The 26172-nt window shown below is 43.2% G+C and overlaps 4 protein-coding genes across 5 annotated transcripts; all 4 read right to left on the bottom strand.

Annotated features, from left to right (window-relative positions):
* Positions 1-9836: 9836 nt before the first annotated feature.
* Positions 9837-11028, bottom strand: LOC129601212 (uncharacterized). The gene is made up of 3 exons (XM_055499955.1): positions 10776-11028; positions 10581-10694; positions 9837-10453 (listed from the first exon to the last, which is right to left on the bottom strand). The coding sequence occupies exons 1-3, from the start codon at positions 11003-11005 to the stop codon at positions 9931-9933; spliced, it is 867 nt and encodes a 288-aa protein (XP_055355930.1). The 5' UTR covers positions 11006-11028; the 3' UTR covers positions 9837-9930.
* A 1327-nt stretch (positions 11029-12355) lies between these two features.
* LOC129601210 (uncharacterized) lies at positions 12356-14779 on the bottom strand. Its single transcript, XM_055499952.1, has 4 exons — positions 14012-14779; positions 13719-13922; positions 13563-13641; positions 12356-13488 (listed from the first exon to the last, which is right to left on the bottom strand). Exons 1-4 carry the CDS (start codon positions 14770-14772, stop codon positions 13039-13041), a joined length of 1494 nt encoding a protein of 497 aa, XP_055355927.1. The 5' UTR covers positions 14773-14779; the 3' UTR covers positions 12356-13038.
* Positions 14780-17337: 2558 nt separating this feature from the next.
* Positions 17338-21534, bottom strand: LOC129601209 (uncharacterized). Its single transcript, XM_055499951.1, has 7 exons — positions 21444-21534; positions 21330-21375; positions 20103-20234; positions 19638-20009; positions 19323-19570; positions 17994-18902; positions 17338-17922 (listed from the first exon to the last, which is right to left on the bottom strand). Exons 2-7 carry the CDS (start codon positions 21342-21344, stop codon positions 17445-17447), a joined length of 2154 nt encoding a protein of 717 aa, XP_055355926.1. The 5' UTR covers positions 21345-21375; positions 21444-21534; the 3' UTR covers positions 17338-17444.
* Positions 21535-22345: 811 nt separating this feature from the next.
* Positions 22346-24688, bottom strand: LOC129601208 (uncharacterized). Of its 2 annotated transcripts, XR_008692197.1 has the most exons (5): positions 24371-24688; positions 23545-23703; positions 23077-23229; positions 22740-23026; positions 22346-22661 (listed from the first exon to the last, which is right to left on the bottom strand). XR_008692197.1 is itself a non-coding variant. In XM_055499950.1 (4 exons), the coding sequence occupies exons 1-4, from the start codon at positions 24429-24431 to the stop codon at positions 22594-22596; spliced, it is 441 nt and encodes a 146-aa protein (XP_055355925.1). In that variant the 5' UTR covers positions 24432-24686; the 3' UTR covers positions 22346-22593. The 2 variants fall into 2 exon arrangements, 1 of the variants encoding a protein (XP_055355925.1); XM_055499950.1 differs by lacking the exon at positions 22740-23026 and having other exon boundaries at positions 24371-24686.
* Positions 24689-26172: the final 1484 nt, after the last annotated feature.

Below are 26172 nucleotides of genomic sequence, written 5' to 3' on the forward strand. Positions count from 1 at the left end.
TTAACTCAACCACGATTACAGAGCAATACCGTATATATGAACAAATAAACAAGTGAAAACTCAGGTCATACATGAACCCTGCTCAGTCAGTAAAAAAAGAAATATGGAGCCCAAAAGGTCACGGACGCTGACGGTCCTGCTTAGTAATCGTAGTCAGTCCAAAGTTGGTCAATCCATTTTGAACTGATCTAAAATATCCAAGCAATACCGTGACGGGGAATGGCGGGCGACAATACACCAAAGTTGGTTCAAGAACGGAAGACGACTGAATTTTGTTGGAAATATTGGGCTTTATACCATGTTTGAAAACTGCTGACCGGAAATGGCAGATACTATCTTTGTTGTAACTGTTGAGCTGAAATGTTTGCAACTGTGGCTACCATAGCGGTAATGTACGAGGCCGAGATTTTGCCTTTTGCAGGTTCCTATAGCCAACTGCAGTGGAGTTTGGCTGAAATGCCAACGTGTAACGTTCAAGGGAAGTTTGATTGGATGGAGATTGAAGGTCAACAGAGCGATTATTATCCATCTCTTACCGATGGAGGCAAAACTACGAAGCGTTGACTCCGCGAAAGACATCCATCCGGCTGAAGTCCGTCGAAGGATGGCTGGGACATGGAAGTGGAAGCTACATACTGCTCAAAGTTATTGTTAAATCATCCAGAGATGGTGCTGGAGCTGCCTTTATTGGCCCAAAGTTGTGTAACATTCTACAGGCGTATGAGCGCGAAATAAATGAAGCGTGTGCTGGCTAGCTGTTATTGATGGCAATATTGAATAAAGTCTATTTAAGGTGGTTGTTGTATATAGTACGAAACCATATCGTTAATCAGAATATCTTTACACTGCAAAACAAAACGAACGCCATATCGAACAATGGTACATCAGATATAATGTAGCGGTGATTAAACCGTTAGACCAGGGAGAATGCAAGCGAGCTGATTTGAAACGCGTACAAAGTTAATATCATAACGGGCGGAGGCCGTTTTAAGCGATTGCAACTTGTGGACGAACAGGCAGGGCGAGTTCCTGGACGTTTGGTGCTGCGAAGCTACGACATCCATGAATTATTAAAAAAGTCCAAAATGGTTAAAAATTTAAAGATACACAACCGGAATCACCTTGGACATTGGAATAGTACGAACTGGATTCAAGAATGGCATTAGTCAACGCTCATGGTTCGTCCACTTTAGGTACGACCAGTATATGCTGTATCATATACTGCACGGTTTCTTGGAAGAAATTAAGATAGCACTAGAGACCGATACGGCTGCGGGTGTAAAGTCTATTTAAGGCCTTAGGAGTTCAAGTTTCAGAGTATAAGGCAACGACCTGCAAGTTTCTAGAACGTCGTTTTTATTAAACAACCATGGAGTTCAAGACGATTGTTTTCCTCCTGTGTGCTCCATCGGTGTTCGGCGGTTTGGCAAGTGATAATTCAACCTTTAATAGTGACACTGAGATGTTTGTCAGGGACGTTGTGAAGGAAATTCACGGTAAAACAAATATAAAACAGAGGTCGTCTGAAAGTCAAATAAAAAACAATTGTTTAGATTTGGCACCGGGTATGAACATCATGGTCGATGGCTGGTTATGCAAAATTCTCCACGTGGGGTATGAAGTCCACAAGCCTAAGAAGCCAGAAGATTTTTTCTAGTCTACCAGTTAACCCGAATTGTTCAAGCTGGTGGGAGCCACAGTTTTGAGAGGTCGCTATCGGCTTCCGCTACCCCGACCTGTGAACGGTGACTCTGACCTAGGCCTGTATGTTGGGAAAGTCATGCAGGTCGCACAGTACTGCTGTAAAATAGTATCGCGTCGGGCTGGTTATCAGTCATGGTGGGAAATGATCCTTGAACGGTATCGATCCTATAAAGGTGACCCTAACGCTACCATACCGATGGCCGGTATATAAACCGAGAAACATGCAAGCGGTTAGTACGGCAGTGTAAAATGTCTGAAGTCAACGAAGACTACGATAGTGGTGGAGACTCTCTTCTGGTTGAAGATGGCGAATTGCAAGATTCTCCAGTAAGCTCAACAAGGTCTGTTCCACCGCAAGTACCGGACTCAGCTTCAGTACCAAGCGCTGAAACCGGAGCGTCACCAGCCACGCCAACTCCGCCACAACCACCGCTACGGCCAGAACCAGCAACTGCGTCGACTTCAGCGCCTGCGGCGGATAGGCCGTATCGTCTACCATTGGGCGCTTTGAGTGGATACACTTTGGTTTGGTTGGATCCCCGGGAGCGCCTACCAGAAGAACGGACACAGCGACTCCTGGGCGTGCTGCAGCAGGCTATCGGCTGCAACATGAATTCAGACGGTTCGTATACCGTCTGCACTCGTTTCAACACCGGAACTGGACACTGCGTACACCGTCAGCGGCGCGTTTTGCGAGAGCCGGCTTCTTTACACGGGATTGCGTGACCTAGTGAAGTGTATTCATTGTGGACTAGAGTTAGAAAACTGGGAGCCGCATGACGACCCACAAGCTGAGCATGACTGGCATAGCGGAACGTCCTGCAGACCAGATCGCCCGCCGCAAGAAAACTGATGTTAAAACTGACGGTTTTGTTTTTTAAAAAAAAAAAGAATATCGTTTTTCGTATGTTTATTAGTTTATGGCAGAGCAGTGGTCTATTAAAGCGGAAGACTTAGTCAAAAAAACAAACAAATTGAACTTTGATAAGATTCATGTGAACATTAAAACAGTAGCAAGCGAAGTTCGGCTGCCGTACTACGCACAGCCAATTCCGACTTTGCACCAAAATATTAACTTTACCAGAGGTAAAATTACACAAGTTGCTTCCGGTAGATGGACGCTTAGACCAGGAAACAGTTCAGGTTCATAACACGGGCGGTAGCAGTGCAGCTTTTAAACACGTTATCTAGTTTCAATGGTCGATACATGTCCCAAGACGCTACTACATTAACTATTTCGAAGTCCGTAACGTACGCATCGGTATAGCCTAAAATGTGCATATCGTTACAATAGAGTTCGAGAAGCTCTTCAGCATTACGCTCGGTAACAGCTCCGTTTACTGTAATCCGACCATTGCTGTATAGTTGACAGTGACTTTTGTATGGACGCGTTCGGCGAATAGTAAGTCCTGAAAAATGTTGGGATCGTACGGGATCTGGAGAAGGTCTGCGATATCTTGAAGATCAAAGCCACAATTCAGTTTACCAACTGCGACTATATTTTTATTGATGCCGCCATGACAGCAGTAATTCAAAACAATTTCGTGGAGCTGGAAAGTCAGCCAAAACTCGTAACTCCTTTTGGAATGATGATTTGCGGTCCTACAATGGTTGGAAAATCGTCTTTTGTCTTCCGCCTAATCGAGCAACGAAAAGAAATGATGACTTCGACTCCGAGAAGAGTGGTATATGCATACAATCAGTGGCAGAATGGATACGATGCTTTGAAAGTTCAGTGTCCAGAAACAGAGTTTGTGAAAGGACTGAGTGACCTTTTTCGGACGAGGATTTTTTCGATAAAGAGGTGACAAATTTACTGATTGTGGATGATTTGGCACACGAGATGGCAAAAAATGAGCAGGCCAGTAATCTGTTCACGCAAGGAATTCACCATAAAAACCTGAGCGTTATTTATATTACCCAAAACCTGTACAAACAAGGAAAAGCGATGCGTGATATAACACTAAATTGTCAGTATATGGTGCTGTTTAAGAATGCTCGGGACCTCGGCCAGATCGATATCTTACAACGTCAAACAAAACTAAAGTGCCTTGCGCAAGCGTACGCGGCTTGCACGTCAGAAAACTATCAACCGCTCTTAATTGACCTTACCCCAGCTTGTCCATCTTATTTAAGGCTGCGATCGCATTTGTTTCCTAAAGAGACAATGAGAATTTATACTGATCATCTGCCATCACTGAGCCTAAAAATGGCAAGTAAAGCGAAGGAGATTGCCCCGTTTTTGCTTACCCTTAACCGGGCAAAGCCTAAGCAACGAAGAGCACTGTTGAAGCAGTGTTGCGATAAACACCATATAAGGGGTATTCAAGAGCTTGCCTTGAACCTTATTAAAGGACGAGTCCCCTTAAAGCCTCATCAGCTGACAGCGTGTAAAAGTGCAAGACTCCCATAAAGCTTCTAGCATCTCCAAGTGTATCACTTCAAAGAAAAAACGTATACTATTACAACGAGGAGGATTCTTACCCGCTCTATTACCATTACTAGCATCAGCCGTTATAAGCGCAGTGACAGCAAACCACCAATAAGCATATAAAAAAAACATGGAAACCTATATGCTAATACCAAAACGGCAAGCGGAGAAACGGCGCACGGAGGTTGAGCTAGCACTAAACCAAGTACCCCAGAAGCTTCCAAAATCCTTTCTCTAGAACAGCTGACAACGGAAACTTTGGCTAACAAAAGCCTATCGGAATATCAGAAAGCACAATTACTTTCATCTAGTCTGCAGCGGTTTTGGCGCTGCGTGTACGCTTTAGATGATACGAGCGGTAGCCAAACCAATCCAAATATTTCCCAGGAAGGATCCCAGCCTTTGAAAAAATTCGTAAACCAAAACCTATATTTAAGCAGATGGTAAAAGAACTTCAGCTCGACGAAAACAGTCACTTTTAAAAAAGCATGCCGCCAGTATATTTGGCAAAGCAGGTACCGGTACACCGGTGCGCCAACAACCGTTAAGCGGTGAAAACAGCCAGTACGCAACGCCTGCAAGTTCCCTTTCAAGGTCACAAGGAAAACGGAAAGTGTATGAGGACATGATCACGCCAAGCAAAATCGGCCATCCAAAATCAAAAAACGACTTCAAACAACGTTAAACAAAATACATAATTTAAGAAATCGAGATCGGGTAGACTATTACGCCGTTGAAAATAAATATGATGATCCACAGCTGGGCTTTGGAAAGAAAACTTCAGCAACACAAGCGCTTAAAGTGGTTAGTTATTTAAGAATAGCAGGCATGGCGGGGTGCATACCAGTCAGCCTGAACTTTGGAGAGGGTATGAAGCTGACCTTTATTTCATCATGCTGTGCTGGGGATAAAGATTCGGAAGACTCAAACGTCAGTAAAGACAATAGCTTTGGTCAAAACAAAAACAAAGTTGACGTCAGTGTCCAAGTTGACCTAACTAAAGATGGGAGAAGCGGAGTACGTGAGTGCGGCGCAAGTGGCAAGCCTGGGGGGAGTGGAACGATTCCGGAAGCATCAAACCGTGTCAAGCGAACTTAATCAGCATGACAAAGCCCTAAAGCTTCTGCAAGGAATTGACGCCTACAATTTACATAAGCCGTCTCGGCGGAAATTCCGCAGAAATCCGGTAGTTTCAATACAGTTCGGTGAACAATACATGGCTGACCTGATGGATGTGTCCCGTTACGCAAAGCAGAATAAACATAAAAATTTCTGCTGGTTGTTGTGGACAGTTTTTCCAAAAAGTAGCATGCGAAATGCTGACAAAAAAAAGCAGTGAATACGTTCTTCCTGCCCTGGAGAAAGCCTTTTCTCGTTTGTATGGACCACCTATGTATTTACAAGTGGATAGAGGTACTACACACACACACACACACACACACACACATAGGATGGAACCGTCGTAAGCGTCGCAAACTAACTGTATTATTCGTTCACAGGGCGTGAATTTTACAACAAACCAGTTCAAGACTACATGAAACAGAACGGCGTCGTTATGTTTTCTGAAGAGAACTGTGAAATTAAAGCTAACATGGCAGAACGATTCATCCGAACGTTACGAGAGCGTCTCATGCGACTGATGACCGCTCGTGATGGGAGTGTAAAATATTATGACAAGTTACAGGACATTATTCACAGCTACAACAGCACACCTCACACGGCGCATGGATTGGCGCCGAATGACGTCAATCGAGAAAATTCGCTTTTAGTGTTTCAGCGATTACAGTCCAACAGTAATAACAAAAGCAAAGCTAAGGTACCGCTATTTAAGGACGGAGACACAGTGCGTCTTCGTTTGCAAAAGCAGCTTTTTAAGAAAGGCGCTGATGTGAAGTACACAAAAAGCTATATCGAGTGAATAAGGTAATCAAGCATCGCGTACCTGTGTATGAAGTGGAACCTGCCGACGGTGGACCCAGTGTAATTGGAAAGTTTTATGAGCAAGAGCTATCAAAAGTAGCTGACGGAAATGGCTAGTGTTGTTGGAAACAGTACACCGTTTTACGTAACATTACCAAGCGATGCGTCAATGGACATGTATCCCAAGAACAGTGCGCAAATGTGGAAGACTAAACTAAAAATTCCAATTTCCTTATCGGGCCGGTGGGAAGTGGGTTTGGTGGAATTGCAATATACAAACTCAATCTACAACATACCAAAAGAGCAAGAACTAACTGTTAACGAGTACGATGTCATCAGTGACACTTCCTTGTCATCGGTTCAGAATACGATCATCATTCCACCGGGTCTATATACATTGAAGGCGCTAATTGACGTAATTGAGCGACAGTCGCCAAACTCGGTAGACTTAAAAGGTCGCAATGTTACTCCCTCACGCCTTCGCACAAATAACAGTACCACAAAGGTGTTCAATATACGTTATAATCCTGTAACGCTCAAGACGGAAGTAACGTTTAATAGCTTGCGTGGCAAGCTGCGTTTTTCCGAAAACGATGACCGATTGAAAGGGTTACTTGGTTTTGTGCAGACTCAACACGATATAGACCCTTTAGACTTTAAAGATCTTGACGGTGTTCCTTCAAAATTTCGTTACTATATTGAAGAAATGATAGAAGAAGATGGGACGCCAGCTGAACCGTTCGGAAGAATTCCTAGTACTTTTATTACTCCTCGACCTTATCTATGGTACCTACTTAAAAGAAAACAACCGCTGAATGCTGATACGTTGGACGTACCAATGGTGGTAGCGTCCAATAAATCTGCCAACATGCAACATAACAACACAACAATGTATGTTTATTCGGACATTGTGGAGTTTTCAGCGTTAGGCGATCAAACCGCACAAGTTTTACGTTCTATGCCTATTAAAGGAGAACCGTTTGATCTCATAACGGAACGATTCGACCAACCACATTATGTACCACTAGTACGTAATTTCATCGAAACCATCGAAATCAACTTGAGCTCCGAAGACGAAGATTTTAAATTTCAGGCGGGAAAATCATTAGTGAAACTGCATTTTAGGCCTGTTCGTTGAAACGTTATAGCTCTAGCTGTTATCATGGCTGCGCCCCATAACCTTGTGCTCTTTGAACCTGATTCAAGTCTATTTGAGGAGCTGTTTGAACAGAATCAGATTGGTTATGGTCCATTAGGCAGATATCGGAGTTCAGGTCTACAAAGCGGTTCAGGCTTAGCAGACTTTTTCCGAACAGTGTTTTCGCGCGTCTCCAAATTCACCGCACCGCTCGTTCGAAGCGCTCTACCCCATGCTAGAGCAGCATTAGAGTCAGCAAAACCTCACTTGAAGCAAGCCGCTCAAAGTGTAGCCACCAGTGCTGCGGAAAAGGTGACTGAAAAGCTAGGGAAAATATTGGAGCCAGCTCAGCCTTCAGACGCAGCAGTAACCTCTACTGAAGCCCCTCAACTCGTGACTGTTAAACAGCAAACTGGTAGCGGAAGTAAACGCAAACGCCCTACTAAACATTCAAAAAGAGAAAAAACACGAAACGACGAAAGCACCGTACTAGTAACGGTTCTTTTGATAAGTATCCCGATATTTTCTAGAAAAAACTACAAAAATGCCTGAATATCTCCTACCACACTCAGAGCCGGCCATGTCTAGTGACATGAACCTGTTCTCCGTACCGGCATCGTTAACGGAACGTTTCAGCTATGAGACACAAGAGTATGGACCAGAGTCGGCGCCTCCGGAAGACTCACCATTAAGCGGTAACCTGTCTTTCTTTATCCCGCCGTCATCCAACGGTCTGCTCTCGCTCACGGATACGTGTTTTGAGTGTGAATTAAGTATAAAGAAAAAGAACGCCACAAATGCATGGGTGAACCTAGAGAACAATGATAACGTAGCGCCTGTTAATTATATTGTGCATAGTTTGTTCAAACAAATTCATTTTACTGTGGCGAACAAGGTGATCTCTGACTGTTCACCTTATTATCCCTATCGCGCTATAATGGAGGTTCTAACAAGTTATACTGAAGATGCCATGAAAAGCCAGCTAACGAGCGGCGGATTTTATTTCGACACACCAGGCAAGATGGAACATGCCACAGAGAACACTGGTGAAGCAAAGCGCAAGGAGCTATTTGCTTTAAGTGCTAGCGTTCAGTTATCGGGAAAGATTTTCACGGACTTATGCGTACAATCAAAACCTTTGCTCACAGGCGTGCCCGTGCACGTTAGCCTATACTTTAACAATTCAGAATTTTATTTACGATCATGGAATACTGGTGCGGCGGCTGCAGCAGAATACAAGGCATTTATGAAACATCCACGCATAACCGTACGACGCTATATCCCATCACCGGATTTCATGAACGCTATTACACAAAAGTTACAAACAACAACAGCCAAATACCACATTGAACGCGCAGAATTAAAGGCGCGTGCTATTCCTACTGGCACCCAAACCATAGCCTTTTCTGACCTCAAGTACGGCCAACTACCTAAGGTGGTATTTATTGCTTTTGTGCAATCGGACCGCTTCCATGGCACAACAAGCCTCAATCCGTTTGTATTTGATCATTGTCGCGTTCGTCAAATCTGTATTAATGTGGATGGGAAGCAATACCCAACGATACCCTACATGTGTGACTTTCCAAACAACCGCTATTTAAAGTGTTATGACGGCTTCTTGGATGTTTTGAATCAAAAAAACCATCCAGCTGGAGCCCATATTCTGGATCGTCATACATACGCAAAAGGATACACAGTGTTCGCTTTTGACCTGACGCCAACGGCTACAGGCTTAGGGCCCATGACGCTAATTCGATCAGGGACAGTGGGCCTGGAAGTAACTTTTGACACACCACTAACTAATGCCTATCAAATGCTGGCTTGGATAACGTGCGACCATTTAATAGAATTCACCAATTTACGCCAGGTTATTTGCGACTTTGCGTCGTAATTAAACAACAAATCGTCACAATGAACGAACAGGAAATTCGGAATATCATGTGGTCACAGTACAACCCCGCTTCGCACATGCTGAGATCGGTGTTTCGCGGCGTTTACGCCCTAGATGAGCTACAGCAGCAGCATCTTACAGAGGTCGACCTACCTGCTGCGTTTATTGTAAACACTGATCCAGCCAGCGAACCCGGAACACATTGGATTGCCGTCTACGTTGAGTGCCCCTCATTTATTGAAGTTTTCGATTCCTACGGCAAACCCGTGGCCTATTATAGTCAGTCACTTGAAAATTTTCTGAAAACGCAACTCATCGGCCAGCCTGCGTCATCACCACCGTTGCCCCTATACGAACAGCGAGCTGTTTTACAACAGCCATTGTCCACTACCTGCGCTCAACACTGCATGTTTTTTATAGTAATGCGATCAGTATGTCGCTTTTCCTATTCCTACATCATTCATAACCTATATCGAATTGATAATCAATTTCAAAACGACTTGATGGTTCGTAACTTTATTAATGACTTTTTCAATGCAAAAACACGTGTTTATAATTTTGAAGCATTCTACTAACAATTAAATTGCAATATTGCCCTCGCAAAATCAAAGGGAGGTGCGCTGCGCGCACACCTTCAGTTTTGCAGAGAACCCGTGGCAATTAAAATGACAAATCGACTTGGGGCCGCCAACGCGAATCAAAATATTTACAAATAACATCAGTAATAAATGATTACGAATATACTGAAACTGATGATATAGCGATTAAAATTACCTAAACGAGCTAAGATGATTGCTTGAAAAACCAAACAGGCACACACCACACACATACACAGAAACATTCATACTAGTTCAGTTTGAACTGCTCCTTGAAACGCTGCAGCATTTCAGCACACAGTCGATCTCCGTGCATTACCAGAAATTCGTCCGGCTTGAAGTGGTACGCCTCCAGCAAGTTGCGTTCCGCATTATGATGCGAGTGCGCTGCTTCGTCAGCATAGCGGTACGGCAGTTGCTTGAGAAACAGCCCCAGCAGAGTCTTTTCCACATCCTTACAGACATAGCTTCGCATACGGTCCGTTAGTTGTATACGATCCGAGTAGCGGCATGCAGTATGGCCATCATGAGCTCCAGGTTGCAGCGGATCAGCAAAGGTATCCTCCATAAGGTGGCAAAGCTTGCATTCTTGCGTCAGGCGTTTGCAAAAGCGCTCCATCATAGGCCACGGTAGCTTCTCAAAAATATCCTGGTAGTCGGCTTGGCAGACTTGCATGGTAGGGTACCCGGATCGTCCCTTCAGCACCTCATACGTATGCTTAAGGATGGTTCCGTTGTCCAAAAGTTCACAGAACGCCGTCCAGTTCTTTTCACTACAATTGCAACAACCACAACAACCATAATAATAATATCAATAAGCTAAACGGTTATGAAATAACCAAAAAAAATAAGTAAATTTGGGTATTAATTATGCTGCTATCACTAGAACACAACACTCACTTCATCGCAAGTCGTTTCTCACTGGGTGAGCCGATGACCACCTTTGTTCCCGGTTCTTTCAGGCTGTTTGCTTCAAGGTAAACCCGAATGTTGGCAATGGGTACTTCGTCAAGCCTGAGGAGAAGCAACCGCAGAAATATAATAATGTGCCATAGAAACAAAAGCACAAGGTTGTTATATGAATGACTTTCTTACCATCCCCAGTTAAAGAAGTAACCTCCGCCCAGGTCATGCATTGCCGTAATGGGTGTAGAGCCTTCGTCATAATTGATCAGTCTTTCCAGTTGTCCACACAGTTGTAAACCCATTAGTTTGGCAAACTGCTTCGCATCTAACTCGACATGCTTGGACGCTAAACTCGGAACCCACTGACCCTCCTGATTTTTATCAAACTCCCCAATAATGTATCGCAAACGGTTGTTCATCAAGTAAACTGCAATGAATTTTTCTCCTCCAAATTTAATTACCGGCCCACCTTCGTACTGAAATGCAACCTGCCCTGGGTAAACCCACGCCGAGCTAAGCTAACTGCATCGGTTTTGGGCTTATACGAGTCCGCGGTGACCTTACGTTTCTTAGTACCAGTAATAGTTAATGCCCTAACAGGCTGAAGTGATGCCGGAATAGTCGACAACGATGGTGATGACGACAAGGCAGCCAAAAGGTCACTGTTATCACCTGATACACTATCTACGCTTCGCATTGCAGCCATTGCGGTGAAAATTTAAAAATACTCACAAATAACGGTAACACGCTACGATAACGCTTTAAACTCAAAGCAGACAAACAGAATAATGGACAACTAAATCAAAGTGGAGGCAGGAATACGCAAACTCTATGCACTAACATCAGAAACACGAGCCGACCTACTCATTTTATAGCCAACTAAATAGGTTAAAACAGCAGCATGTTTATTCTTGCTTTTGTTTTTAGTCATCGGGTGGACACCCTTTATACAATGCATCAGCTAAAGTACTAGCATTGTTTGCTTCCGTTATCTCGGGCATCGCCTCAAACTCACGTTGGTCAGACGAAAGTCCATAGAAAGCTCCATATAATGCGCCTGCCATGAACGTACGACCATCCGTGTCACCTCCAAGGGCAATGCAGCTCTGGACCATTCGCTTCCAAGGTGACATGATGTTATATCCAGACCACCACTGCAGGTTTCCACCCACGAATGCCATGACCATAGCCAGCGGAACAAAGTCCTGTGCGGCGCGCGAGTTAACATTCGGATACAGTCGGATAATGTCTGCCGGCGAACGCAGTACGCTATGGTTTACGTATAACGCATTGGCAGCTATCATGTTCTCTCCAAATGGTGGTTCGAGAGTTGAAGCATAATCCTCTAGCCGTTTCAAAAAGGTCGTCACTGAAGCTGTGCGGGCGCTATCACACGCTTCCTGTAAACCAAAGGCAAACAGCACAGCTCCATCAATCCCCAAACGATGCGCATGTGTGATGGCTACACACTTCTCGACTTCTCTCCGGAGGAAGCAACTAGGTTCGCGGCAGTAGTACAAAGCCACCGCTGCAGCCATCACTGCTCCGTGATACCCGTGAGAGCCCTGCCCACCGTGCGCACTTCTTGCAGGCCCACAAACGTAAGCTTCGTCATCTCGTCGAAGAGCAAAGTTGCTCTCGCTGCTTGTAGCATTCCATCGCCGATGAAACTCTTTCAATAAACGCTCCATGTGCTTACTACCCCCAAAGTAGTTGGATGATCCTAACGCTTTACCCAGTCCATCGGCTATATAGTCACGCTCGACTGTATAGCAACCTACAGTTACTTCGAGAACCACCAGAGCAACTGTTCCACTAAACCCACAACGCACATAACAAGGATCCTTGGCCACATCAGCACACCGCTCATGAACTTCTCTCAAGGTTGGTAAATGGCTTCTGTAGAAGGGTGTATTGAACAGACGACCAAAGCTGCTGGCAACAACACTCCCCACGAGGCAACCTTTTAACCTATCGTGCAATCCACCTTGCCAGTCACCTTGCCAGATAATGTGCTGAATGGCATCCATTGTTCCGGGCGATGGTGGTGGCGATGTCGATGTTGATGATAAACGAACATTTTCGGGTTCACATCCAGACATGTTCTATCGACTACTATATAAACTGCAGCAAAACTGACAAAACTTCAGTTGCACGTTTCGTTTTCCCTAACTGTTTCTTAGCTGTCTAAATTGCGTCCGTTTATATATCCTGCATTACCATGGACCCTGCTGAGGAAAGGCGTCGAGCGATATGCGTTGTCATTACGATTGCTTTTTTTGGTAGTCTGCTAGCACTTGTTCTGATTTTATCGGGCATTACTTTTGGAACCGTCACCACTTTTCTACCCTATCGGCCATCAGCCGCCGCCAGTATCGACGAAGCCAACACCACCCTGGACTTTACTTTCAATAACGACACAATGCCAACATTCAAGTTCATGATCAAAGGGCTATGGTACGTAACCGTATGGCACAGTAGTAAAGTCATCTAAGATGCGTCGTTTGTCGTACGTCTTTTTGAACCGCTTTGTCATAGGCACATCTTGGATTTCATATGTCCGTTTCTTCCGGCGAATAGTACTACCATATGTGACGGAAAGGGACTCGGGCTGAACGTTACCATGAGCGCTATCGGAGGCGGTCTCATCTTGGAGAGGTTGGGTTGCGATTTTCAACATCGAATCAAAATTCAACACCGTTCCTGTAAGTTTATTAATTTCAAATCCTTTGATTTTACAGACCTCCTGCCCAGATGCCGTAACGTAGCTGTAAGATTTTGGACCAGTACTACAGAAGCGCGTAATGAAGTCGTCCTCGGCCAGCTCATTACTTAACATCCCCAGAGTGGACCCGGTTTCAAACGGCTCATCACCTGGACGCTGAACAAAGATAATGCTGTCCTACAATTTAAAAACTATGTTTTTTCTCGTTTCTTCTAGTTTCATATGCTTTACGCTAATGCTTTAGCTCTTACCGTATCAAAGTATAGTAATCGCTCGCCAGCTCTTTGCATGAATTTCAATAAATGTAATCTTGCGTGTGCCGTTGTAAACCTGACAGCAAAAAATAAGTACAAGTCTAATTTACCTGATTTAAATGAAGCACTAAAACTGAAACTATTATCACTTACGCTGCTAGAACCACGTTCGTTTTCGGGTTAGTCGGAACCATAGCATCCTTCCTCGTGTACATTATTTGTACAACGTCATCCGAAAATACGTCATAATCATGGATTTCGAATTCTGAAGACGTTAAATAGTGCAGAAAATCCTTCACAGTGTTCACGAAAACTGTGCTGAGAAGGTTATTTCTCATTCCCAGCCGGCCCCAAAAGCTGTAAACACCATAGCATAAATTACTAATACTACAACTACTCTTAGTGTATGACCGACACCAAACAAACAAAAAAAATCAAGCACTAACCTGTTCAGGCACAACTTAGCGAGCTGCCGCAGTCCCGGATTCCAGCTTATTTTGGAACCGTCCAACCGGATGCCTTCCGTTTGGAAAAAGTGGTCCAGAAACGCATCTTGCTGCTCTGGAGTTTTAATATCAGCCGGCCAGCCAGAAGCTTGCACTTTAAGCGCCAGGAACAAATCAATATAATCAGCAAAAAAGCGCTCTCTGCTGTCGGGATAGTGCCATACTTCGTGAATTTCCATTAGTTCATAACCATTTTTCACGGCTTCTTGTAGTTCTAGTGTGCACCAAGTCCCCGTCAGAGCTCTTTGCTCCGGATCCTCGTGCGTGCAAACTTGCTGATTCTTTTCTTCAGCGCAGGTGCGGCATAACGTGAAAATCAGTTTATCGAAATGCGCCGGTAATATCGGTATCATCAGGTTGCGAGGCGGTAATATTTTGCAATGCATAATTCCGAAATAGTTATCCAAGGTTTTAAAATTATTAGTAATTCTTTTATGCTTGCCAACCGGATAGCGCTTGTTTTTATTGACATATGGATATTCGGATACAACATCCAAGTACATTATCTTCTCTCCAGGCTTGACCTTATAGTCTAACACTAGGGCATTTACTCGTCCTCCGAACAATGCTTTTCTCGGGTCAAGCGGTTCAACAATCCGTATGTTCTTTATAGCAGTAGCAAAATTAGCGTCGTTTTTAATGCGACTGTCATATTCACATTCCCAAACGCTCACAATATTGATTTTAAGCTTTTTCAACATTCCTTCGCGCCGTACGGTTCGCTCGTACAACTCACCCATTGTGGCGTCCTGATGCGGGTGGCGTGTACTTGGATTCGTGCATATTGGATGGCCATGGTGCACGCACCCATAAAATTCATATGCAGTTCGACTTTCCAGATGGTACCCATCAATGAATAATGCACCAATTTTGAATTCTCGCTCCAGTTCAATACCTTGGCTCTGACTTATACACTGTAACCATGAATTGGCTTTATTGGAGGATATTCTGTTGCTGGGCATACGAATAACCTCAACTTCCAAAGGCTTTAGCAGCCTGGACCTCCAAAAATAATGACAAACACTTGGAAGGGTTAAACCGGATTGAAAAATACATAGTCCATCCGTAATTTTGAAAAAAGTTCGCGCAGCTGCATTGCACAACAACGTAGCGTGGTCACGTCTTGGTGGCAATAGGCAGCCAGTTCCTTGTTGACGTCATACAATCCTCTTTTAAAGCTTTGTCTTCATTATAGAATTCCATAAATGCATGTTTTTCTTTATCGCTCATAAATCGGTAGTTGAACTTTTCAATGTCCGGATAGTCAATAACTGTGTTCCAAAATTGTGGTCGGTTCAGGACATGTGGAAATTTACCTTTAGTTTCCTCAACGGCGAATGATTTCGCCCAGTTGTCCAATGACAAAGGAACATAATTGAGCGTATCCCGAAAGTTAATGCCAAACTCCCGATCGCGCAGGTGCGTGATTTGGGAACCTTTCATGATAACGTCAGGCGCTTGACCTTTCTGAAGCAGCCATTTTAAAATAAAATAGCCATCGAACCTAGAAAGCCCACCACTTTATCCGTAAGCTGTATACTTTCAACGTATTTCATGTTGTGTGAAACAGAAGAAGAACTAAAATTTCTTACCCTCTAAAGTTATGTGCCAAACAAAAGAATCCAGCATGCTTTTCTTGGAAAATAAATTCACAGACATCGCCTGCAATGTCTTTGCCAATGTTGCTGATGTCCTCGGGAAATTGGCGGGTTTCAATGGGCTTTCCATCTTCTTGCACTTGTATTACACAAAAATTTGGGATGTGCTTTCCACTACCGTCGGGGTACGTCTCGAAATCAAAGTACATGAAACTAGCAGATTTGTGCTTGGCTAATACTTTGTCGTCAAGTTTCTCGGGTTTAATATAGCAGTCATGGTGCTCCGGTAATACATAACACAGGCAAACCGAACAATAAATTTCGCCGCATACATGGTCTGTCCCGTATCCTCGTTTCACGTTCGTCTTTATGAATGCTGAGCAATCTATGCAGACCTTGAATTTTTCGCAAATGCTTTTCTTTTTGTTATGGTTTGTGCTTTTCGCTGTCTTTGCAAGGTGGTGGTTAAAACACTCGTTGTTTCTAAAGCCCGTTCGATTGCATCCCGCACAGTATCGCGCAAAGTTTGCTTCGAGCTCACACCTTTCGCGCAAGCAAAGCTTGCAGGTATATTTACAGCGATGATCACCTTCGTGAGAGTACCCCTGATTACAATGAAAACACCATTTGCTTTTTTCGTACCACCCTTGAAGAGATGTTAAAACGTCAAAATGGTTGGCATAATACAATAGCATTAAGCGTTTTTCCCTGAATTCGCCAGCAAAGATAATGCTGTTAAGCTGTTCCAGTCCAACAATTATGATTTGATAATCGCTTAGTAACTTTTGAAAAGTCTCTACGTCGTCCAGGCTGTAGCGCCGCTCCGTCAGGCCTGCAGCTATTACCAGCTGTTTCGCCAATAATGTCTGCTGATCCTTATGCTGCTTTTCTGGGTGCTTATGTGCCCTGGTGTCACGTAGCGTTGAATACAGCTGCAGATCGTCATCTGCTAAGGCTTTAGCCGTTACTAGGGACCGTGGTAAACATAAATTATCGTCGTTCTTTATGCGCACGATAGACATCTTGTTTTTCAGTAGCCTTTTAACGCTTTCAGGAATCACTAGATTGTCATTACCTCCACCATCCGGCGTTTCTGTGTACTGGACTTCAATCCTGAAGCTTTCATCCAAGCGAAAGCTTGTTGAACTTTGCATCACCCGTTCCACGCGCGCCATGATACGATCCACAGTTAGTTCGTCCCGCCGCATTAACGGTGTCCAAATAGGAATCTTCTTTCGCAAATGATCGCTGTATAATTGCACGCGTACCATATACCAAGGCTGAATTTTGTCTACCAAAATTCTGTTAAGCAGTTCTTCAAAAATGCTTTCTATTACTCCACAGAGGCGTGAAAACGGAACATCAAACAACTCGGGCGCGATGCGGCACTGAAAAACCGCAAGTGCAGTTTTCCATTTCTGAGAATAAGTATCTGCTACCTGCTCAAGTAGCAGATTATCTTCTGAAATGCTAGGGATGCTACCTAAGCCATCTTCTTCTTCTTCTTCTTCGTGGTTGTCAGAATGCTCATCCATTTTTCGCTCAATAAACACAACTTGTAATGTGTACACAGCTAATGAACTCAAGAGACTCCTTCGAATTATGATTACCCTGCTGAATGACGTTCACGGCTTTATATACTTGTTATTCTTATTAAAATCGGTCAAGTTCTAACACGCCTTATCGACTAACAGCAAATCGTAAACAAGGGCTACCCACCACCCGCGAAAAAAAAAAGAAGAAAGCTAACAGAAGTCAAAGTTTGTGACCAAAGGTTACAAAGCATAATCAAGCATACGTAAACTAGTTCCTTTGCCAAAACAAGATTTTGCGTCTATCAACAACCTTTGATGTGCCTGGTGACACAATTTACAGAAACAGTTAATCATACGTGGAAAAGCCATACCGCGTGCAGCTAGTAGTAAACGTAACATATAGTACCGAAATTCGTTGAGGTAGCCAATGTTCATATCGTCTCCACAAATACGCACTGCACTGTAGATTGAGAACGCGTCGTTGGATGTCACTTTGCGCATGATGCTCTCCACTGCATCGATCCCGCGGCAGTCCAGGCGTGTTAACCAGTACTCGCAGATTGTCCGCCAAACCGTACGTAGATGAGGCGTAGTCCTCAGATGGGGGAGTGGATCCTTGGAGGTCAGATGGAAAGTGTCCAGCAATTCCTCGGCGACATGGATGACATGGTGAGGCTGGTTTGCTCCACGAGCGAACAAAGCATTAAGCTTAAGATATCTACAACGTACAGAGCGATTAGTACAACGCAGCACGACTCTATGACTAAAGCTTAAAAGAATGATACATACGATTTCTCCGTTCTCATCCACCCGCACTCAAGGTACGACATGTCCGAGTGCACATATCCAGGAATAAGATGGCGGAATCCGTAGACATAGACGTCCTCCAACTCCAGCGTGTTTATCCATTCCACGGTCTCCAGAATCGCCCTAACACTCATGAAACCTCCCCTAACGGTGATATGGCGCAGCTCCGGTGCAACGTCCTGCAGAACCAGCAGTACCGTGCAGAAATGGTCGTGCATATGATTGATGTAGGCCCCGTTGCTTTCCCTCATGTCAAAGGTGATGCATTTCGTGCGGTTGGACACTACGCAAAACAGCTTCTTGCTAAAATTTCGAACTTCACAGTACAACCTGTCACACGGAGGATGGATGCCTTCATTGGTGTAGTTATCCACATCCGAAGCTTTGAAGATGACCTCGGGTTTGGAAGCTCGGGCAGCTATTTCTTCTTCTGCGTAGAAGTTGAACGCCGATGAAACCCGCTTCAGATGATATAAGTCAATGGGGGTCATCAAGGAAACGATGTACTTCATCGTGTCCTGCTGGTAAAATGGAAGCCCGCATCCATCCGGTTCGGTGTACTGTCGCAACCAGTTCCTGGTGGGTGTTGCCGACGTCCAGATGTCCCTGGCGCCTTGCGCTTCAAGACTGTCCGCTGCATTGCCGGCATACACCGTCTCCACGCCGTCCCTCCATGTGCACATCGCACAACCAAGGTCGCCTGGTTCTCCGGCTGAATTGGGTCGCTTCCGGGGGGACGTGGCGTACCACTTCAGTACACCCTCCAACTGGTGATCGAAGCAGTGGAGAAAGCGGTTGGAAACTCTTGGGAGTTGGAAATCCTTGAACACCTCCTTCGGCACCGGTTGACATTCGGGACACGCCTCCGTAACAATCTGCTCTTCTTCATCGCTGTCATGAAAACACTTGCAATATTTACAAGGAGAACCTTCTAGCTGAATGCTACGCTTCATTGTAGTGACTTATTAAGCAAATGACTTACAAAAACTGGAAATGAGCCGTTCGTGCGTTGCGTCGAGTGCTTTTATATACCTAGCTGTATAGCATTGCTAGCTTGTACTTGATTGGCTTGATATGGTATTGATTGTTAATTTTTTTTCAATATAATTATGCAGATATCTTGATTAAACGGACTAGAATTACTTGGCATAAACGTTGGTACATTAGTTCAAAGTTTGTTATTTTTTTTCAAACATTTTGTACGAAAACATTATTTATCCTTAAACTAATCGCTATTACTCAGAATCCAAGTCCTCTAGTGCTGACACATATTCAGCGTTCAAGTCTTCTATGAACACCACCGCCTCATACTTTGCCTCCTGGAACTTCTTCACGTCCTCGGCTTTAAACCCGTTTACGTAGCAATCCACCATTGCCTGGATGCAGGTACGTTTTGGAACTTCGTCATCGGCTAGCAGGTTTTCGCGCACACAAGTGTCGAATTCTGATTTCAGGTCAGCCGCCATGGAAGCCAACTCCCTGAACCCATTCTGAACTGGAACCTGGCACAGGCTCTTAATCATCATATCTCGAAAGCCTTTTTCATGCTTCATCACCAACTACAGAAGAAAAAAAATCAACCATACAACATAACCATAAGTCCATTCCAAACCATATAGAACTTACGTCTTCGAATTGGTTATCAGTTTTGTCAAAACGTTCAGGATACATTGTTGAGCCATCCTCGCTGGTTATGGCTCCAGCTTTACCTTCGTTGACCTTTCGTTTCTTGGTCAACGGCTCTGGCTCACGGTATTCTTCCCGGCAGAACCACTCCGGATGGGCAGTACGCTTACGGAGAACGGCCATAACAATGTCTCTCTTGCTCTGAGCTCTCTCAGTTTCCACCAGTGCTTTCGCTAACGCCTTACGCATACTGCTGAGCTCGTGCTGAATTTTAGTCACTGAATCGCTTAACGCGTCCACACAAAGAATCGCGTTTCGCTGGATGCTGGCCGCACAGTCCTCAACATCACGGGTGCTATCCAAAACTGCACGCTGCAAACAGAAACAACACCTGGTCAACGGTCAACCCCTATTCTTTTTTTCCTTTTTTTTCCTTTTTAAAAACTACCCCATTAAAATCCTTACCGCATTTTCGTAGAACTGATTACGTTCATCGGCACTTCCGGATGCTGCAATCACCAGAAGCTTACGCGCCGCCTCAGGGGCGCTCGTATACGGGGCAGCCGTCATTAGCTTGCGCCACTCATTGTTCAATTGCTACAAACGTAAGAAAAAAAACAAGAATAAATTAAAATAACCTTCAAGAAAAAAACTGTAAACGGTTCCAGAATACAAATAATTTTTCACTGATATAAGAATATAAAATTTTTAGGTTTAGAATACGATTAAAAAGTTTTTTCGTTTTAAAATAAGGCTGAAAATTGTTTGCATTGAAATAAGGCTGCAAAGTTTTTCGCACTAAATTAAGTGAAAAAAGTTTTTAGACTTAAAATTAGATGAAAAAAGTTTTTCAGTGTAAAATAGGGCGGCAAAAAGGTTATCGTTTCAAAATAATGCTAAAAAGTTTTTCGCATTAAAATAGGCGTCAAAAGTTTTTCGCACTAAATTAAGTGTAAAAAGTTTTTCGACTTTAAATTAGGCGAAAAAGTTTTTCGGTGTAAAATAGGGCGGAAAAGTTTTTCGGTTAAAAATAAGTTTTTGAGCTTAAAATCTGTAAAGAAAAGTTTTTCAGTTTATATAAGGCGGAAAAAGTTAATCGCATTAAATTAAGTGAAAAAAGTTTTTAGATTTAAAATTAGATGAAAAAAGGTTTTTGGGTGTAAAATAGGGCGGAAAAAGTTTAACGTCTCAAAATAAGGCTAAAAAGTTTTTCGCATTAAAATAGGCATCAAAAGTTTTTCGCACTAAATTAAGTGTAAAAAGTTTTTCGACTTTAAATTAGGCGAAAAAGTTTTTCGGCGTAAAATAGGGCGGAAAAGTTTTTCGGTTAAAAATAAAAATCATAAAATTTTCCGCATTAAAATAAGCGTAAAAAGTTTTTTCGCATTAAATTAAGTGTAAAAAAGTTTTTCGACTTTAAATTAGGCAAAAAAGTTTTTCGGTGTACAATATAGCGGAAAAAGTTTTTCGGTTTAAAATAAGGCTAAAAAAATTTTTCGCATTAAAATAAGCGTAAAAAGTTTTCTGCATTACATTATGTGTAAAAAGTTTCTAGGCTTAAAATTGGATGAAAATAGTTTTTTCAGAATAAAATAAGTCAGCAAAACTGTTGTCGTATTTAAAATACGATAACAAAATTCTTCAGGACAAAAAGTAGGTAGATCACTACAAAATCATTTCGGGTTGCTTTACCTTGTTCAGAGACATGGTCAGCTTGCGAGTAGTACGCCTTGCACACCTACAGAACGATCACACAAATATCTCGTTACTCGTTACAGCAGCCAAACATGCGTACCAACTACTTACAACACGTACAACAGGTGGGATGAGATGGGTACACACGGAACAGGGGCGGGCAGAATTACGGGTTCTTCCAGATAACGCAAATAAATCCAGGTCGTTGTGTAGCGGTGGTTATGCTAATACGCTTTGTAAGGGAGCATGTACGGGTCGCCAAGTGCGCTATGCTGCTGTATGCAGCGGTACCACATGGCCCAGTACCAATGTGTGTGTCTGTGTGTGTGTAATCTACCATGCGGATCTTTATATGGCTATGGTACGGGACCGAAGTCCCTTTCCGCATGCTACGGAGCTGTCGCTTGCTGAAATGCAGCGTGGAGTTTCTTTGATTTTTATTAACACAGCAAGCACACAACCAACAATACCAACAATATGTACTAATATTGGCCCAGAGTGTGATCTCATGTATTAGCCATGACAGTCAAACGGAAACATTATTATTGCCGCGGTGATTTCTTATGTGGGGGCATGGGAGAATATATTACATTATTACCGAAGTATGATTTCTTGTGTTGCGCATGGGAGGAATATTAAACTTTGTATGATTTCATGTGTTAGACAATGGGGATCTTTTCAGGTACCATACAGTATCATCACAATATTTTTTCCGTATTTTTCTGATTTTTTCCTGACGTTGTATATTTTTTCGAAATTTTTTAATTTTTTTTTAAAAAATGGGACGTCATCCCGGGACGCTCTTATCAGCGTCCCACATCTAAATGCCGGTCGAGACAGGCATATTACTACTGTGCCCTAACCTTAGGGTCCCGAACAAGCCAAGAAGTGTTGATGGATATACAACTTGAAATGAAGGACTCTTACAGTTATTTATATATTGTTCGTAGTAAAAGTGTTTTCCCGTGATAATCGTTTCAAAGAAGCCCAAGGATTGTTCTGGACAGGCCGGGACAGATATAAAATTTATCTACACGGATGTACAATAGCGCACGAAGAAATGCAAGTAACACTATCAAAATTCCATTAAGTATATCGGAAACCTGTATCAGATAAAATAGTTATGGGCAAAAAAATACATGGAAACTCATGTTATAAGGAACAAGCAGATACTGCTAAAAATTGTTATCCACCCCCTTTTGTTTTTTCTTTGAAATTTCGCTCATGGTGCAGCTGCAAAGGTCGTTGGTTTCGCCATCCATCAGAACCCCTTCAATAAGCGAACTGCACCGCAGACAGCCGAGAGTACCAGGAAAAGTCGAGAATCAACTATAAAGTATGACGCATAAGTCATGTATTATTACAAACACAGTGCGCTGATACGATTTGCTATACAGTTTGGTATACCTCAACGTTTTTTGCATTCCATATATTTTCACAATGTGGATTCGCGTACTGGACACCAGCGACACGGCATTCGCAGTGAAGTTGCACATGGCCACAACTTTTCGAAAATTCATTACGTGCTACTTACTCGAGATTAATAAAAAATTATCAGGTTTTCTAATGTGGAAGAACGCAGAGGATACCGTGCTTCTGGTGACCGGTAAGTGAACCCATATTGTGAAAACGTCCGGAACGCGAAGAATGCCGAAGTATGTAGCTTTTTACGCATTAAAGCATGCAACCAGTGTCTGCAAAAACCCAGTGCACGTCAAACGAAATTTGACTATAATTATCGTACCGGTTGTCCTGGTTGTGCGGTTGCAGAGATCGCCAGCGCAGTTGCATTGTGTAGCGCTCGCCGCTGGACCAGCAGTCATGGGAGCACACTTCATGTTTTCGGGAGTTAGTGTTTCCCTTCCACAGTCTTGCCGGTTAATTTCGAATTTGTTGGCTGCAATTTTAAGGTATCGGAATTAACAACAGAAGACATGGGATTTTAAAAAAACCAGAACTTTTTACTAGTACGGTACGTAATCTACCCACAAAATCAGCCAAATTTAACAAAAAAATGGAAATTGAAAGCAAGGTAAAACATTTGACATGGAAAATCGTTATCTAGATTCATAACGGAAAATTTAAAACGAATATAATTTTTCGAAAATTCTTCTTTGCTTTAACACTGAATATTTTTGTTCGGCACGTTCCTGCACGGAAATCAGCAGTGCATCGAGGTACCACCATCTGCACCGAGCTGATTAAAGCTTACGGGTGGTAAACTTGATGGTTTCACGGTAGCAGTTGTTGACTTTCGGGTCGCAGTCCTTCGGCTTGGTGTTGAGACAATTCGCCGTGATATCTTTGTAACCAGCGGCAGGCACGTCACCGGAAGCGTAGATACAGTCGTCATAGCATTTGATGGTGTGACCTAACCAAAACAGAAAAAAACTTATTGTACTTCTTTAACAAGCCGATATAGGCCAATAAATCGTGTCTAAAATTAATGAGCAGTGCGAAGTGCGTACCCACAGGATCACTGATACAAAACACAGGATTGGATGACGTAAATACATAATCTCTGTACTTACTGGCGTCCTCTTGATGGTGTTTTACGCAGTAGCTGCACACAGTGCTAATACTACGCGATATATATCGGCGCATTTTACCGCACACTTTAGTATTTAAAACTACTTATATGCTAAATGCAGATACTAGCTTGTCCCGTAATTTCCTATCTCTTCAATGTAGCGATAAGTACAAATTCACGGGTAACGCTAACCTCTATACTATGGGGCGCCACGCCCCACCTTTTAGCTGCACAATTAGCACAACCAGTTCATGCCAAAAATCGATTAAATGACACAAAAATTCGATATGAATTATAAAATATTAAGTTTTTTCCTTTATAATTATATTAAAGCTTTGAGTGTTCAGAGGAAAATATTTACCATTATAGCAGACGTAGTGTAGTGGTGCTAAAAAAATGTGATCGGTCACCTTTACAATAGAATTTACGGAACAAGCCTGTGCAGACACTAAATGTACTCGTGCTTACAACACACAGCATTTGATTTCAAATGTCTGCTTTTAAGTACCTGTTTCTAATCCAGCGAAAAGCAGGGTTGCGAGTAAGGCTGACTTCCAGTTGACGGTCATCTTGAGCGGGATTTTATAACGTACTTTATTGATTAATCGAAATTTAATAGGTCAAATCCAAATACGAAGTCAAAACGTTAGTGATTAATAGTACGTAACAAGCTGAGACAATTACAATGCGTATTCCTCCGAATTGTGATAGGTGCAAAATTACAAAACATATACAGTACTATTGCAGTTGTTGGATGTTAAAACATATCATAATATTATTCATAATACACATTTTCCAGGTCACTCGAAAGCAGGCACAGTAATATCAAAATTAAATGTAAAAAAATGGTTTTTTATACCGTTACTAGGCTACTGCACAGTGTAACTGCGTGACAGGATAAGTCTGTTGAGTTTTTTCTTGCCCAATATTTTCGCGATTTTCTAGAAGTGCTGATACTGTATCTGTACCTTATTCGTCGAAGTGAAATTTTGAACAAACGGTTCTTTTGGATTTAAATTGTCGGAGGTTCGTTGTTCGTGCGAAAGATTTCCTTCTACTCGTAGACAATCGTAGTGCAGACACAGCGGTCAAAGTGATCAGATTGATCCAGCGAAACGCCACGTAGCATCCCTTAGAAAATAGCATCATAGCGTTTTACTCACGTGTTAATTATTAACGGCATTATTAACTTGTTAATTAAATTGTGGTAAATGCTCAGATTTTATTACGAACACCATTATAATACAAAGTAATTATTGTTAGTGGCCGACTCTGGCCAACCATAATGGCAAATGCAGATTTCATGACAGCAGTAATTGCTAAGCAGGTTATCGCTAACTTCGGGCATATCTCCAGAACATCAACCCTGTTCACTGGAAAAAGGAAAAAACGGAATGCTATGATTAACGGTGCAGCCGCAGATTGCAAGGTCTAGCAGAAGATTAAATAAATACTCGTAACAACAGTTACAAATGCACAGCATAGCAAGAATAAAAAGCAGAGCGCTTCGGCGCGACCTACGTTTTAGGGCATTTAGGACAATCCAGCTTCTGCCGATTGTGTGCGATTTAAAAATCGCACTTGCTTTACTAAGTATTCGTCCAGTATATGTGCAGCGCTAATGGACTCAGCAGCCGACGTGGACTTGAGAAATCTGGATATATCGCCGATATATCCATATGCCTCAAGTCCACGTGATTCCAGTGCTCTGGATGGCCGTCAGGACCGACACTGCTGCATCTTAATGAACTAGAAGCTGTCGTATTATACTAATTAACCAATCACGAGAGAAACATCCGGAAGCCGGTCTATCGATCGGGATAGTTGAACGTGCCCACCTAGCGTGGATGCATCGTCTTTACCGTTGCGTAAATTATCCGTCCAACGGGCCGGCAGGGATCCTTGAGGTAACGAAGCGTTGAGCCAACGCCGCCGTTATTGTCCGTCAGTAAGGAGCTGCAGCTCGTCACAGACGGACAACAACGACGCCATCCTTTGGCCTGCAAATTTCCCGGTCTGCGCATTCTTGGTGAGGTCCAGTAAAGCCTGTCCCAGATTCTACGCGACATCTCCGCCATTCTGGACAATAAGTAGCGACCGGCCGTCTGCAGTCCGTACATATTGCCAGGAATGGCTGTAAATGTCATGGTACATGTCCGGACCATAGTGACATCGCAGTCGGCCGTACTTGAAAGTCACACTGCGAGGCGTTGCGAAGGGTCGACGTTCAGCAGGGTGACCAGTTTTTGCGCAAAACCCAGTTTGGTCCGCTTGCGGCAAAGAGTACTGCAGATCTCAGCGAACTGACAT

This window comes from Paramacrobiotus metropolitanus, unplaced genomic scaffold, assembly GCF_019649055.1.
Source record: "Paramacrobiotus metropolitanus isolate TYO unplaced genomic scaffold, Prichtersi_v1.0 Parri_scaffold0000219, whole genome shotgun sequence".
Classification (NCBI taxonomy): Eukaryota; Metazoa; Tardigrada; class Eutardigrada; order Parachela; family Macrobiotidae; genus Paramacrobiotus; species Paramacrobiotus metropolitanus.

Coding starts and splice junctions, on each gene's coding strand:
- LOC129601212 (XM_055499955.1), bottom strand. CDS start 11,005: ATGAACAACCGTTTGCGATACATTATTGGGGAGTTTGATAAAAATCAG. Junction 10,695..10,775: donor TACTTCTTTAACTGGGGATG/GTAAGAAAGTCA, acceptor GCTTCTCCTCAG/GCTTGACGAAGTACCCATTG. Junction 10,454..10,580: donor GAGAAACGACTTGCGATGAA/GTGAGTGTTGTG, acceptor TTGCAATTGTAG/TGAAAAGAACTGGACGGCGT.
- LOC129601210 (XM_055499952.1), bottom strand. CDS start 14,772: ATGTTGAAAAAGCTTAAAATCAATATTGTGAGCGTTTGGGAATGTGAA. Junction 13,923..14,011: donor GCTAAGTTGTGCCTGAACAG/GTTAGTGCTTGA, acceptor TGGTGTTTACAG/CTTTTGGGGCCGGCTGGGAA. Junction 13,642..13,718: donor ACGAACGTGGTTCTAGCAGC/GTAAGTGATAAT, acceptor TTTTGCTGTCAG/GTTTACAACGGCACACGCAA.
- LOC129601209 (XM_055499951.1), bottom strand. Junction 20,010..20,102: donor ATCAGTTCTACGAAAATGCG/GTAAGGATTTTA, acceptor TTCTGTTTGCAG/CGTGCAGTTTTGGATAGCAC. Junction 17,923..17,993: donor TGGATGAGAACGGAGAAATC/GTATGTATCATT, acceptor TGTACGTTGTAG/ATATCTTAAGCTTAATGCTT.
- LOC129601208 (XM_055499950.1), bottom strand. CDS start 24,431: ATGACCGTCAACTGGAAGTCAGCCTTACTCGCAACCCTGCTTTTCGCT. Junction 23,230..23,544: donor AACCATCAAGTTTACCACCC/GTAAGCTTTAAT, acceptor TTAAAATTGCAG/CCAACAAATTCGAAATTAAC. Junction 22,662..23,076: donor CCGCACAACCAGGACAACCG/GTACGATAATTA, acceptor CATACTTTATAG/TTGATTCTCGACTTTTCCTG.